General features: G+C 43.3%; 1 protein-coding gene across 4 annotated transcripts in view; it reads right to left on the bottom strand.

Annotated features, from left to right (window-relative positions):
- Positions 1-6,383, bottom strand: part of PSEN1 (presenilin 1) — a 57,299-nt gene extending 50,916 nt beyond the window's left edge. The window contains exon 1 of one of the 4 annotated variants that reach the window (XM_054025546.1): positions 6,332-6,383. Coding sequence is in view for 1 of the 4 variants with exons in the window: in XM_054025543.1 (XP_053881518.1) it covers positions 1,045-1,065 (21 nt within the window). In the remaining 3 variants the exon portion in view is untranslated. Of the gene's footprint in view, positions 1-1,044; positions 1,088-6,271 lie in introns of those variants that run through there. The other 3 variants (XM_054025545.1, XM_054025543.1, XM_054025544.1) reach the window with 3 other exon arrangements.
- Positions 6,384-13,659: the final 7,276 nt, after the last annotated feature.

Raw genomic sequence — 13,659 nt, 5'->3', positions numbered from 1 at the left:
GCGACAAATGGCACACACATCCCTATTTTAGCACCAGACAACCTGCCAACGAGTAGTATATCAATAGAAAGGACTACTTTTCTACAGTTATGCAAGTGCTGGTGGATCACCAGGGATGCTTTACCAACATCAATGTGGCTGGTCAGGGAAGGTGTATGACATGAGCATATTTAAGAACAAAGGGCTGTTCAGAAAGATGCAAGCAGGGATCGTCTTTCCCGACCGGCGGATTACCATTGGGGATGTTGAAATGCCAATAGTGATCCTGGGAGACTCAGCCTACCCCTTTCCCCCAGGGCTCATGAAGCCATACACCAGCCACTTGACAGCACCAAGGAGCACTTCAACTACAGGCTCAATAGGCGTGGAATGACAGCTGAACGTGCCTTTGGCCATTTGATGGGTCATTGGCATCGTCTACTTACGAGATTGGACCTCAGTGAAAAAAATATCCCAATGGCAATAGCTGCCTGATGTGTCCTGCATAACATCTGTGAAGCCAAAGGGGAAGTTTCCGTTGGGGTGGAGGGCAGAGATGGAGCAGCTGTCTGCTGAATCTGAACAGCCAGATACAAGGGCTACAAGAAGAGCTCAGTGCAGAGCTATATGGCTCAGTGAGGCTTTGAAAGACTATTTTAATAGCGAGCCAGAGTGGTGTGTGTAGCTGTAGTGTGCTCTGCCTGGCCTTGCTCTTTTGCTCAATGAAGTCATTGCTGAGTAGCATGGGAATGCGTCCTACTGAAGTGGAAGAAATAAGGCAGCCCTCCCAAGAAGCCTTCGGCAAAGGATTGCAGACTATCCCCATGAAAGTTTAATCAAGATTTCTAGGCAGGATTCACAGGACATCCCAGTGCACGTAAACCAACTGCTCCACACAGCCCTCTGCGCCTAACACTAGAGGGAAATGAAATGCAGATAGCAACTTTACCTCTCTTGGTTGTTTCACTACCTCTTCTAGCACAAGTAAAAAGAGTAAGTCAACTGATTTGTCCTGCTACTTTGAGGGTTCCATCCCTGTAATTTCAAAGCAAACCACGTACTTACCAGAGGTTCCTTCCTCAGCATTAGGATTGCCCGTGCTCGACTGTCGGGACTGGCTTGGTGAAGTAAAACATGTCCTGGCTCTCACAGCTGGATCCCCCAGTTGCCTTTTCCCCATACTCTTCCTTGTCCACTTCCTCCTCCTTGCTGTTCATGGCAGGCGCCTGTGACTCAGGCTCCTCTGAAGTATTCACCGGGCTCTTGGAGGTGGTGGTGAGGTCTCTGCTGATGGCATGAAGCTCTTTGTAAAAGTGGCAGGTCTGTGGCTCTGCACCAGATCGATCGCTGGCCGCCCTTGCCTTCTGGTGCAAGTCTTTGGCTCTCACATGGTAGTGTGGCTGGTCCCTCTTGTAGCCCTTCTCCTACATGCCCCCAGCAATCTACTTATAGATGTCAATGTTTCTACAGCTGGATTGGAGCTGTGCCTGCACAGCCTCTTCTCCCCACAGACACAACCTAACTTTGTAGTGCAGACCAGGCCTAATGCTTTGTTTAAGCTACTAAATAAAAACACTTGGTTTTAAGATGGCTCTTGGTCAATATTACTGATCACAGGTTCTTGAAGAGAAGAAATGCAGTTGCCCAAAACCCACTTGGACCTGCAGGGCAATAAGAAGTTGGTATAGCGTACTAAGCGGGCCGGTCTAACCATCACAAGATTCCACCCCGAGACAGATAAGGGAAAAAGACCGAACACGAGACGGGGGTGCACTTAGAAATGAATGTGACATCACAGTGAGACAAAGTATCAATGAAAAATGAAAGAGTAACAAGGAATCCATAATAAAAGGGCACCATCTAAACTGGGTCAAACTCATAAAAACAATCTTTAATAAAATCTAAATCAAACACAAATGCTTCAAAAATTTTTAGCAACAAATGAAAATAAAATTGCTTTAAAAACAAATGAACATAACCTGAAACGAACCACTTGGCTAGGTAAAGTGGTATAGGGTTTGAGTTTTGAGGAACATTGGTCTACCTACTATAGGGAGAGGAGGCTGTATAATTTGGATGGCCTCCACTCTAGTAAAAGAGGAAACCATCTCTTGGGAATAGGTTGGCTAGAAATGTCAGGAGGATATTAAAGTGACAGCAAAAGTGGAGGGTAAAAAGAGGGAAGATATGATCGTTCACTGAGGATAGACTCAAGATGTCAAGAACAGCATTAATCAAGGAACCATAGGATAAGGAGAAAAGAAATTCTTTAATTGCCTAAACACCAATACTAGGAGCCTGGATAACAAACAAAAGGAATTGGAATTGCTCATTTATAAGTATATATTTGATCTATTTGGTATTGCTGAAACCCGCTGGGACGATTTGCACTATTGGAATGTTAAAATCAATGGTTATAACCTATTTAGGAAGGACTGAGTGGACAAAAGGGGAGCGGGAGTGCCACTCTATGTCAAAAATGGCATTAACCATTTCTGAGTCACTGATCACTCAGACGAAAATTACCTTGAATGCTTATGGATCAATGTCCTAACACAAAGAAGATGGGGTAATAACTGGTGTCTACCATAGGACATCAAACCACACTAGGGAACAGGATGAACACTCCTATCTGTAAAATGTAAGGAATAAAATAAATGCATGATCATGGGGGACTTCAATTTGAATGACATGCTTGAGATCTCATGCTGCCAGTACTAAAACATCCTTGACATTTCTAAATATTACAGATTATTTCCACCTAGTCTTGATGGAACAAAGGGAAACTGATCACAGAACTGAAAATTAATGGTAGCTTAGGTACAAATCTTCGTGACTTGATTACATTTATAATGGGCAAACAGAATAAAGTCCAAACCATAAGTACCTATGTGGGAAACAAATATTTAAAAATGGGTTCTTCACTCTAGCAGAGAAAGGTATAACATGATCCAATGGTTGGAAGTTGAGGCTAGCCAAATTCAGACTGGAAATAACTAGGGCCCTACCAAGCCACAGTCCATTTTGGTCAATTTCACGGTCACAAGATTTTTAAAAAAGTCAATTTCACAGTTTCAGATGTTTACATGTGAAATTTCAGGGTGTTGTAACTGTGGGGGTCCCTACCCAAAATGGTGTCAAAGCTATTGTGGAGGGGTGATGGGGGGGCATCAGTTTTGGGGGGCGGCAGGGCTGGCCTTATGGGTGGGTGACCAGCCAGGGCCTCCTACCGCACATCGGGCTCCAGCCGCTAGTCTCAGCGGGGCTGGGGCGGGACAGGACTTCCTCTTCCCCTGCAGAGGCCGCTCCCAGGTCAAATCCAGCTCCAAGAACCTCCCCCAGCTGCAGTAGGAGAGGGGCAGGGGCCCTTGCAGGGGATGAGGAAGTCCCGTCCCTATCCAGCCTGGCCAAGATTAGCAGCTGGATAGGAGTCGTTGGCTGGGGCACCCCCAGCCCTGCCCCTCTCCTACACTAGCCAGATTTCACTGTCCACAGTGCATTTTTAATGGTTGTTAACTTGGTAGGGAACTAGAAATAAGATTAAACAGAGAGAGTAACTAATCATTGGAACAATTTACCAAGGGTTGTGGTGGATTCTCCATCGCTCTCAATTTTTAAATCAAAATGGGATGTTTTTCTAAAAGATATGCTTTAAGAATTATTTTGGGGAAGTTTTATGGCCCCTCTGTTTTACAAGATGCCAGACTAGATAACAACGGTCCCTTCTCGCCTTGGAATCTATGACCCTAAAATGTTTGAAGTCAAAATATTACAGTACTGAGAAGAACCTAGAAGTGAACAAGTATAAGCAAAACTGACTATTTTCCTCATCAAAATGCAAAAATGTCAGTAGTGAGTTACAGTCATGGTAAATTTAATTTTAAAACCTTTTTACATTTACTCATCTAAGTTATTAGTAACGTGTAAACAAATGTGTTTCTCTGTAACACTATTAAGTGTCTCTTTACATTAGGAACAGAAAGGAAAGTGTACTTCACCCAACCAGAAGGCAATTGTTTTAATTACCAAACACTCCAAAGAGTCTGTTACAAACTTCTTAACAGGACATCATCTGTTTTAGCAGTATTCCTTCTAAATGTGACAAAGCAATTTTGCTATTGAAATTTCTATCTTTCCTTAAAGTGAGCAAACTTACCTTGTAAAAGTATTTCTCAGTCTAAAAACCACAGAAAGGTAAACCTTGCATTATTTAACAAATTACTTGAACTGGGATTTTGTTTTAATTGCTAGTATAACTTCAGTGTTGATCTAGAAGTTAGAGATATTACTTTACCATCAGCAGCAGTTTGACAAGGGATTCTGAGCAATGCTATCACCAGTGACATTTCATGGCAGTTTCAGCCCTGGTAGTAAGATCAGTGGATAGTCAGATGTGGTCAATACGCTCCCTTCTCCCGCTATTCACAATGAAGGAACCTGCAGGACTGAATTGGCTATTGTCACTTAGAGGACAGAGAACATCTGATGATATGAGCTGGTAACTTCAATAACCCCACTGTTTGGTCTAGCATGACACTAGCTGCGGCAGAATTCATTGGATTCTTAACCTTACACTGTGAAATAGCATTAAACAAATCACCCAGTTTCACGCCTCCCTATAACTCAGTCTGCTCAATGCTTTAGTTTAGTTTCTTGTATGTCCAGTTCACTGTGTCCTCTTAACCTCACTTTAAAGAAATTGCCACGACATCTTTGTTAGATGCATGTTATCCCTCGGAAGAGTAATGCAATGTGGAATTCAGTTACATTCTTAAGACTTCTTATTTCCTGAAGTTGCAGATATATATCTAACAATGCCATGGAAGCAATGTCAGGGCTGGGAATTGCACATCACTGCTTGGTGACCCATTGATTTAGAAGAGGTACAGACAGACTGCAAAGGAGGTACTTTCAAGTCCTATGAAAGGGGATTTGTAACCATAAAGTAGTATCTGAGAGATGCAATGCTTAGCAGACGCCTCATTACCAAAATGCTCAAAATCCCAACAATAAGACATTCTTCCTTGAAAACCCAGTAAATCTGCCTCTGCAGCACTCCTCAGAATCAGAGGCAAGCACTAAACTCAGGTCCTCCAAGCACTGAGAAGATCTGGATCTCTTCACTTTTAGCGCAAAAGAAACCAGTATTGACCAACAAGGCGACAGTCCCACAGTTAACAAAACAGCTGTAGGGTAAAGCTAAATTACAGGAAATACATATCCTAGATGTGTCAATGATTAGTGCAGTATAAATCCATAGATTAAAAGGACCCAGGAATCCCTGCTACGCTTTTCTTCAGGACAAATTATGTTTCCATCAATGGCTATGACCAATTGGTCAGCCACTTCACAAGAATTTGCTAGAAAGGAACCGCCTCTCTCCATTTCATCTTTTTAATGTTGTCAGAATTGACTATCATTATGGTACTGGACCCTTTCATAGTCCACAAACATCTTCAGTTCTTACCACACAATTCTAAATTTTGTTTCAAAGGCAGGCATAACTCAAATCTTCCATCAACCACACTGCTAACCTAGCTTCTACATAGTAAAGCCCAGAAAACTACAGCATAAGGGCTAAATGCTTAGGTCTTGCATTAATGAATTAAAAGCTTCCCTCCAGTCTCAAGTCAGATGCTAAAAGGTGGGAGCACTTTACAGCAGGTGTGATGCAACTTCAAGCAGCTGCTGCCCTGAAGAATTTTTATTAAAGTCTAAAGAAGATAAAAAAGATACATATGATTCTGCAACCAAAGTGAAACTCTTCCTGTATAAGTGATCCTCGCCAGAACTTTTGTTTGTTCGGGGTGTAAGAACATTTGGTGCAGGTTAAAGATGTCAGAGTTACACCCTGGGTACAGGAGGGGCAGCAGCACCAGCGCCTCCAACCTGCCCAGCAGCGACCCTCACCTCCTTAGATTGTAAAGCTCTTTGGGGACAGGCACCATCTTTTGTTCCGTATCTGGGCAGCGCCGGGCACAAGGGGCCCTGGGTCAGGGCTGAGCTCAAGTAACACAAACAATCACCGTCAATTCGGGTGTGGAGGAAGGAAGCACTGGTAGGAAGAGCCCGGGTGCGTCCCTTCAACCCCCGCCTCTCTGGCCGTGGGCCTCCTATCGGCCCTGCTGCCCCGGAACACAAGCCGGGACCGTGTGGGGACCTGCCCCTCCCTAGGCCCTGCGGGGTCAGCGGCTCCCGGAGCGCTCAGCGAGCGGGGTCCGGGCCTGCACAAGGCGCACCCAGGCCGGGCTCCGGGGCCACAGGGGCTAGAGCCACCCCCAGCGGGACTCACCCGAGACTCCAGGTCCCTCGGAGCACGCAGCCGCCTCCTCCCGCCAGACCCGCCACTCACCGCCGCTGGTTACTTGTTTCCCTTCCGAGCGTCCGTCCCCAGCTGCTTCCGGCCAAGGCCCCGCCTCCACCCGATGACCTCACTTCCGCTTCCCGTGTAGCTTCTGCGGTGAACCCCGCGCCACCCGGCGAGCGGGGTCGAGCCCGCCCGGCCTCAGCCGTCGCGGTCGGTCAGCGGCAGTCACAGCCCGGGAATGAGCGCGGTGTTTGCATTGACCCCCGCGCGCCCGCGCCCGGAGCCAGCAGCCGGAAGTGCTGGGTGTGAGGTGAGGGAAACGGGCCGGGGGCAGCCCCAGCAAGTGCAGCATCCCCGTCATTCCCTCGCGTTCCACCCTGCAACCCACCAAACCTCAGCCGCCCCTTGCCGCGCTGCAGCGGGTGTGGCTGTGCGAATGCCTCAGCATTGGCTGTGTAGGGTCATGACCAGTCAGCCTCGAACTGCACCTACACCATCAAGAAAAACAGGGGCAGGAGTACCTGAGAAAAAGGGTATTCGCCTTAGATTTTGCTGTGGCATATGCTCTCTCCTCCGTTGTAAACGAGTTGGACCTTTTCCTCAAACAGGCACCTCCAATAGTTACCCCCTAAACAACTTTAGCTATCACTAAGAAGGGCAGGAAGGACCTGGTTTTCAACAAGTAGATTACAGAAAAGGGGCCCAGTTTCCAGTTCTTGAATAAGATGGACTTCTTATTCACCTCAATTTTAGAGAAAGCATAACCCTCACCAGCACCTGTTAATGTAGAGGACTTTAAGCTCTTCCAGGATGCACAGTAAAAAGTACTACTGGGGAGGCTCTTAAGAGATCTTGTCCTTGAGTCTCTCCAGAGTTACTTATTTGCAATCCAGAAAGCAAGGCTAGAAGTGTTATAAACTTACTTTGTTATTTTTAGAACAGGATAAAAAGGTAAGATAATTAGAAAGTGAGAAACCTCCTATAGCAAACAGAAATTTCTCACCCTGAAGTCCTTCAGGCTCATGGTTGACATTAAGCAACATGAAGTAGCATAGGCAAAGGAAAGCAGCATTTTTTGTTTCTTACCACAAATCCAAGTTTGACAGAAAACCAGAAAGGCTGATGCAGATGCAGCAAATACACGATATTCCAGCTTCACATATGTCATTTCTGGTCTATTTACCCTAAATATAGGATCACTAAAAGTCATCCCACCCAACCGGTCATAGGAAAAAAAGCCCAAGTCACTCAAATGTTATCACTCTGCCCTAGTTCCACTGCACCATCAAAGGAGCTGTCAAGACAAAAGGGATAAAGCAAGACAAGCTTTCCTCAGAGGAAGACAGGCTCAGGCAGGGGTTAAAAAGATTAAACGGGGATACAAAAATAACTGACAAACTGGAAAACCTTGAACATCTGTTAGACTAGAACAATCTCCAAGGGAAATGGGAAGCCTGTTTAAGATATTCAGAATTTAAGTAAACAAAATACTCAATATAAGCAACAATCCTGCAATTATTGAGAGAGGGACTAGATCTTAGAATTGTAGGAAGAAGCTGAGTGGACAAAATGTGTGAAACAGGCAAAATTTCAGATAAAATAGCTGAGTTGGGCAATATACCTAAGTGTTACTCTGCCAGGCGAGTCTAGCTCTCAAATCAACTTTTCTTGGTGTTGCAGTTTTAGTGAACTAATAGGTACATTTTCACCTCCAATAAGTTGCTGTTGGGCCTTGAGTGTTGAGGTTGTGCTTTGTGGGCCTAACAGGCTTCTCTGTTTGACCAGGGCAGTTGCATCTGTTCACCGTGTTAGAGTTAGAAACTGCTGGAGGGTTGTCTTTGAATTGATACAGGCTACTGCCTCACAGTCTCTGCTTTTTCTTACCAAGGTAGGTTGGTTCAGTGGGGTACTCAGAATACAAAAAAGGCGTTTGGTTGTTGGTATGCCACAGATTACAGTCTTCATGCTGCCTTTAAATAACCCATAAAAAACAGATGGCAATCTACATAGTAATCTTCATCTTCCTGTTGTAAATTAGTAGTAATGAGCTTGTCCTGTTTGATCAGGTACCAGGTGGAGGGAAGACTAGGGGAGGGAAATGCTTCAAGAACAGGGAGCCATTGCCCTATATATGACTCATCATGACTGACTGAAAAATATTCCCCAATTGAGAGGTAAAAAGAAGTTACTCCTCACTTCAAGATTTATTTTTTTAAATCAATGTAAAAAAATCTAAGCTTCATGTAAAGTCAGTAAGCCTGCTTTAGTAAGAGTACAATAATGGGGACTTTGTGGGGATGGAGGCAAATAAAGGTTTGAAATGGACTAACTTACCTTATCTATTATATTTGAAGGATGATCCTGAATTCCATTTTCAAAATGCCAAAAACTTTCAGCTTTCTATGGGTTGTGTGGATGTGCTGAGTGTTTTACAGTACCATAGTCAGTCATAAATTGTGAGACAAATTGAGTCAAACTGATGCCTGTAAAAATAAGGCTAGTCAGTAAGGTTATCAACTAGGGCTGTCAAGGGATTAAAATAATTAATTGCACAATTAATCGTGTTGTTAAACAGAATACCATTCATTTAAATATTTTTGGATGTTTTCTACATTTTCAAATATATTGATTTCAATTCAACACAGAATACAAAGTGTACAGTGCTCACTTCATATTTATTTTTATTACAAATATTTGTGCTGTAAAAAATTTTTCAATTCACCTTATACAAGTACTGTAGTGCCGTCTCTATCATGAAAGTTGAACTTACAAGTGTAGAATTATGTACAAAAAATAGCTGCATTCAAAAATAAAACAATGTAAAACTTTAGAGCCTACAAGTCAACTCTGTCCTACTACTTGTTCAGCCAGTCACACAGACAAAGAAGTTTGTTTACATTTGCAGGAGATAATGTTGCCTGCTTCTTGTTTACAATGTCTGACATGATCATCAAAGGGGCTGACAAAGGAGGTGCTATAGTCATAATGAACAGGTCGGATTATGAACAGGAGGCTGCCAGGCAACTCCCCAAGACCACATTCTACAGGCCACTATCCTCTGATCCCACTGAGGAATACCAAAAGAAACTACACTATCTGCTCAAGAAATTCCCAGCTACAGTACGGGAACAAATCTACATGGACACACCCCCAGAACCCCGACCAGGGGTATTCTATCTGCTACCCAAGATCCAGAAACCCTGGACGCCCCATCATGTCAGGCATTGGCACTCTTACAGCAGGATTATCTGGCTATTTGGACTCTCTCCTCAGACCCTACGCTACCAGCACTCCCAGCTATCTTCGAGACACCACTGACTTCCTGAGGAAACTATAATGCATTGGTGCTCTTCCTGAAAACACCATCCTGGCCACCATGGATGTAGAAGCACTTTACACCAATATTCCACATGAGGATGGACTACAAGCTGTCAGGAACAGTATCCCTGATGAGGCCACAGCACGCCTGGTGGCTGAGCTTTGTGACTTTGTCCTCACCCACAACCACTTCAGATTTGGGGACAACTTATACCTTCAAGTCAGTGGCACTGCTATGGGTACCCGCATAGCCCCACAGTATGCCAACATTTTTATGGCTGACTTAGAACAACGCTTCCTCAGCTCTCGTCCCCTAGTGCCCCTCCTCTACTTGCGCTACATTGACGACATCATCATATGGACCCACGGAAAGGAGGCCCTTGAAGAATTCCACCTGGACTTCAACAATTTCCACCCCACCATCAACCTCAGCCTGGACCAGTCCACACAAGAGATCCACTTCCTGGACACTACAGTGCAAATAAGTGATGGTCACATAAACACTACCCTATACCGGAAACCTACTGACCGCTATATGTACCTACATGCCTCCAGCTTCCATCCAAGACATCACACGATCCATTGTCTACAGCCAAGCCTTAAGATACAACCGAATTTGCTCCAACCCCTCAGACAGAGACAAACACCTACAAGATCTTTATCAAGCATTCGTAAAACTACAATACCCACCTGGGGAAGTGAGGAAACAGATTGACAGAGCAAGACAGGTGCCCAGAAATCACCTACTACAGGACAGGCTCAATAAGGACAACAACAGAACACCACTGGCCATCACATACAGCCCCCAGCTAAAACCTCTCCAGCGCATTATCCACAATCTACAACCTATCCTGGAAAATGATCCCTCACTCTCACAGACCTTGGGAGGCAGGCCAGTCCTCGCTTACAGACAACCCCCCAACCTGAAGCAAATACTCACCAGCAACTACACACCACACCACAAAAACACCAACCCAGGAACCAATCCCTGTAGCAAACCTCGTTGCCTACTCTGTCCCCATATCTACTCTGGTGACACCATCAGAGGACCCAACCACATCAGCCACACCATCAAGGGCTCATTCACCTGCACATCCACTAATTTTATATATGCCATGTGCCAGCAATGCCCCTCTGCCATGTACATTGGCCAAACCGGACAGTCCTTCCGCAAAAGAATAAATGGACACAAATTGGACATCAGGAATGGTAACATACATAAGCCAGTACGTGAACACTTCAATCTCCCTTGGCCATTCATTTATTACAGATTTAAAAGTCACTATCATTGAACCAAAAAAACTTCAGAAACAGACCTCAAAGAGAAACAGCATAACTAAAATTCATTTGCAAATTTAACACCATTAATCTGGGCTTGAATAGGGACTGGGAGTGGCTGGCTCATTACAGAAGCAGCTTTTCCTCTCCTGGAATTGACACCTCCTCATCTATTATTGGGAGTGGACTACATCCACCCTGATTGAATTGGCCCTGTCAACACTGGTTCTCCACTTGCGAAGTAACTCCCTGCTCTCCATGTGTCAGTATATAATGCCTGCATCTGTAACTTTCACTCTATGCATCTGAAGAAGTGAGGTTTTTACCCACAAAAGCTTATGCCCAAATAAATCGGTTAGTCTTTAAGGTGCCACCAGACTCCTTGTTGTTTTTGTAGATACAGACTAACACGGCTACCCCGATACTTGACACCTAAAAGTGAGAACAGGCATTCGCATGGCACAGTTGTAGCCGACGTCACAAGATATTTACATGCCAGATGCACTAAAGATTCATATGTCCCTTTATGCTTCAACCACCATTCCAGAGGACATGCGTCCATGCTGATGACAGGTTCTGCTGGATAACAATCCAAAGCAGTGAGAACCAACGTGTTCATTTTCATCATCTGAGTCACATGCCACCGGCAGAAGGTTTATTTTCTTTTTTGGTAGTTCAGGTTCTGTAGTTTCCGCATCCGAGTGTTGCTCTTCTAAGAGTTCTGAAAGCAAGTTCTACACCTTGTCCCTCTCAGATTTTGGAAGGCATTTCAGATTCTTAAACCTTGGGTCGAGTGCTGTAGCTATCTTTAGAAATCTCACATTGGTACCTTCCTTGTGTTTTGTCAAATCATCCGTGAGTGTTTTTAAAACGAACAACATGTGCTGGGTCATCATCTGAGATTGCTATAGCATAAAATATATGGCAGAATTTGGGTAAAACAGCAGGAGGCATACAATTCTCCCCCCCAGGAGTTCATCACAAATTTAATTAACACATTGTTTTTTTTTAAATGAGCATCATCAGTATGGAAGCACGTCCTCTGGAAGGGTGGCCAAAGCATGAAGGGGCATATGAATGTTCACCGTATCTGGCATGCAAATACCTTGCAATGCCAACTACAAAAGTGCCATGCAAACACCTGTTCTCACTTTTGGGTTACATTATAAATTAGAAGCAAGCAGCATTATCTCCTGTAAATGTAAACTTGTTTATCTTAGCAATTGGCTGGACAAGAAGTAGGACTGAGTGAGCCTTGTAGGCTCTAAAGTTTTACATTGTTTTGTTTTTGAGTGCAGTTATTTTACAAAAAAAATCAGTATTAGTAAGGTGCACTTTCAGAATAGAGGTTGAACTACAGTACTTGTATGAGGTGAATTGAAAAATACTATTTTTTAATATTCACTGTGCAAATATTTGTAATCAAAATATAAAGTGAGCACTGAAATTTAATACATATTTTTGGAGGTTTTCTACATTGTTAAATATTTATTTCAATTACAACACAGAATACAAAATGCAATCAATATTCTATGGTTTAACAGTGAGATTAAAACTGATTAATTGCGATTAATTTTTAAAATCAAGATTAATTTTGAGTTAATTGCATAAGTTAACTGGGATTGATCAACAGCCCTATTATCAACATGAAAACGAACACAGAGAAGACACCTTGTTGGATATTTCTGCTGCTCATATTATTGACACTTAGATTCCAAGGTGGTAGACCCCTTAGCATTTCTTTACATTGACAACTTTACAAGTCTGCATGCCAAGTCATTTGACATATCCTACCTCTTCATACACAAAGGTGAAAATCCTGGCCCCATTGAAGTCAATGACAAAACTACCACAGACTTCAATAAAGCCAGGATTTCACCACAGGTGTCAATCATGTGGTCCAAAATTATGCCACCTAAAGTAAGTTGATAGCTGCATGAAAATAGCAAGTATTAATCTGTCTTTATGACACCTGCATACAAAGTTAAGTATTTTCCTTATCTGTAAAATGGGGAAGAGAGCCAAATTCATCCATGGTATAACTCTTGTAGCTCCATTAATTTCAGCAGGGATGAATCTGACTCAGAGGTTAAGCCAGAGGCTTAAGGTCACTAAGGGAGCTGCGTCAGCAAAGGCTTTACAACAACTCAAGTGTTCCTGGCTGTAAGGCCCTGAGCTCAATCTATAAAACCATGCAAGATTACAAACAGTAAGGTATCCACCCTTATTTAAGCTATAATTAGGGAGAAATCCTTCTAGTCCTTACCTATATCATGGTGAGACAGTGAACTGCTTAAGGCATTTCTGAGGCAGAGTTCTAGTCCTCCCACAGAGAAACTAAAGAGCAAACACTACTAAATATGCTTAAATTGCACCTAGTGTCAGTTTCCTCCTTTTTAAAGAAAAGGTGGGGCACCATAAACATGAACCATTTCTAATCTCGCAATATTAAAAGCTTTACCAAATCTTGATAGTTTAATATCTCAACACTTGCAGTTCACTGGAAGACATGAAAGCAAGCTAAAATGGTTCAGAAAGACTTAATACTCAATAGCTGTTTCATTCCGAGAAATTAAAAGTGTGAAGTTTCGTAGTGAAATGTAGTAACAGCTTAGACACCTGAAAATTGGAAGCAGTAATTTACTAACACACAAAATATTACTCCAAGAGTAAATGTTTGCCATCTCAGTTTTTTTTTTTAAGAGGCGGTTTTTATATCTTCTCATTTCATATGTTTAACTCCCATTAATGGGAATGTGCATATATCAAAAGAATAG

This window comes from Malaclemys terrapin, chromosome 4 (genome assembly GCF_027887155.1).
Source record: "Malaclemys terrapin pileata isolate rMalTer1 chromosome 4, rMalTer1.hap1, whole genome shotgun sequence".
Classification (NCBI taxonomy): Eukaryota; Metazoa; Chordata; order Testudines; family Emydidae; genus Malaclemys; species Malaclemys terrapin.
This window is presented reverse-complemented; position numbering and strand designations above follow the sequence as displayed.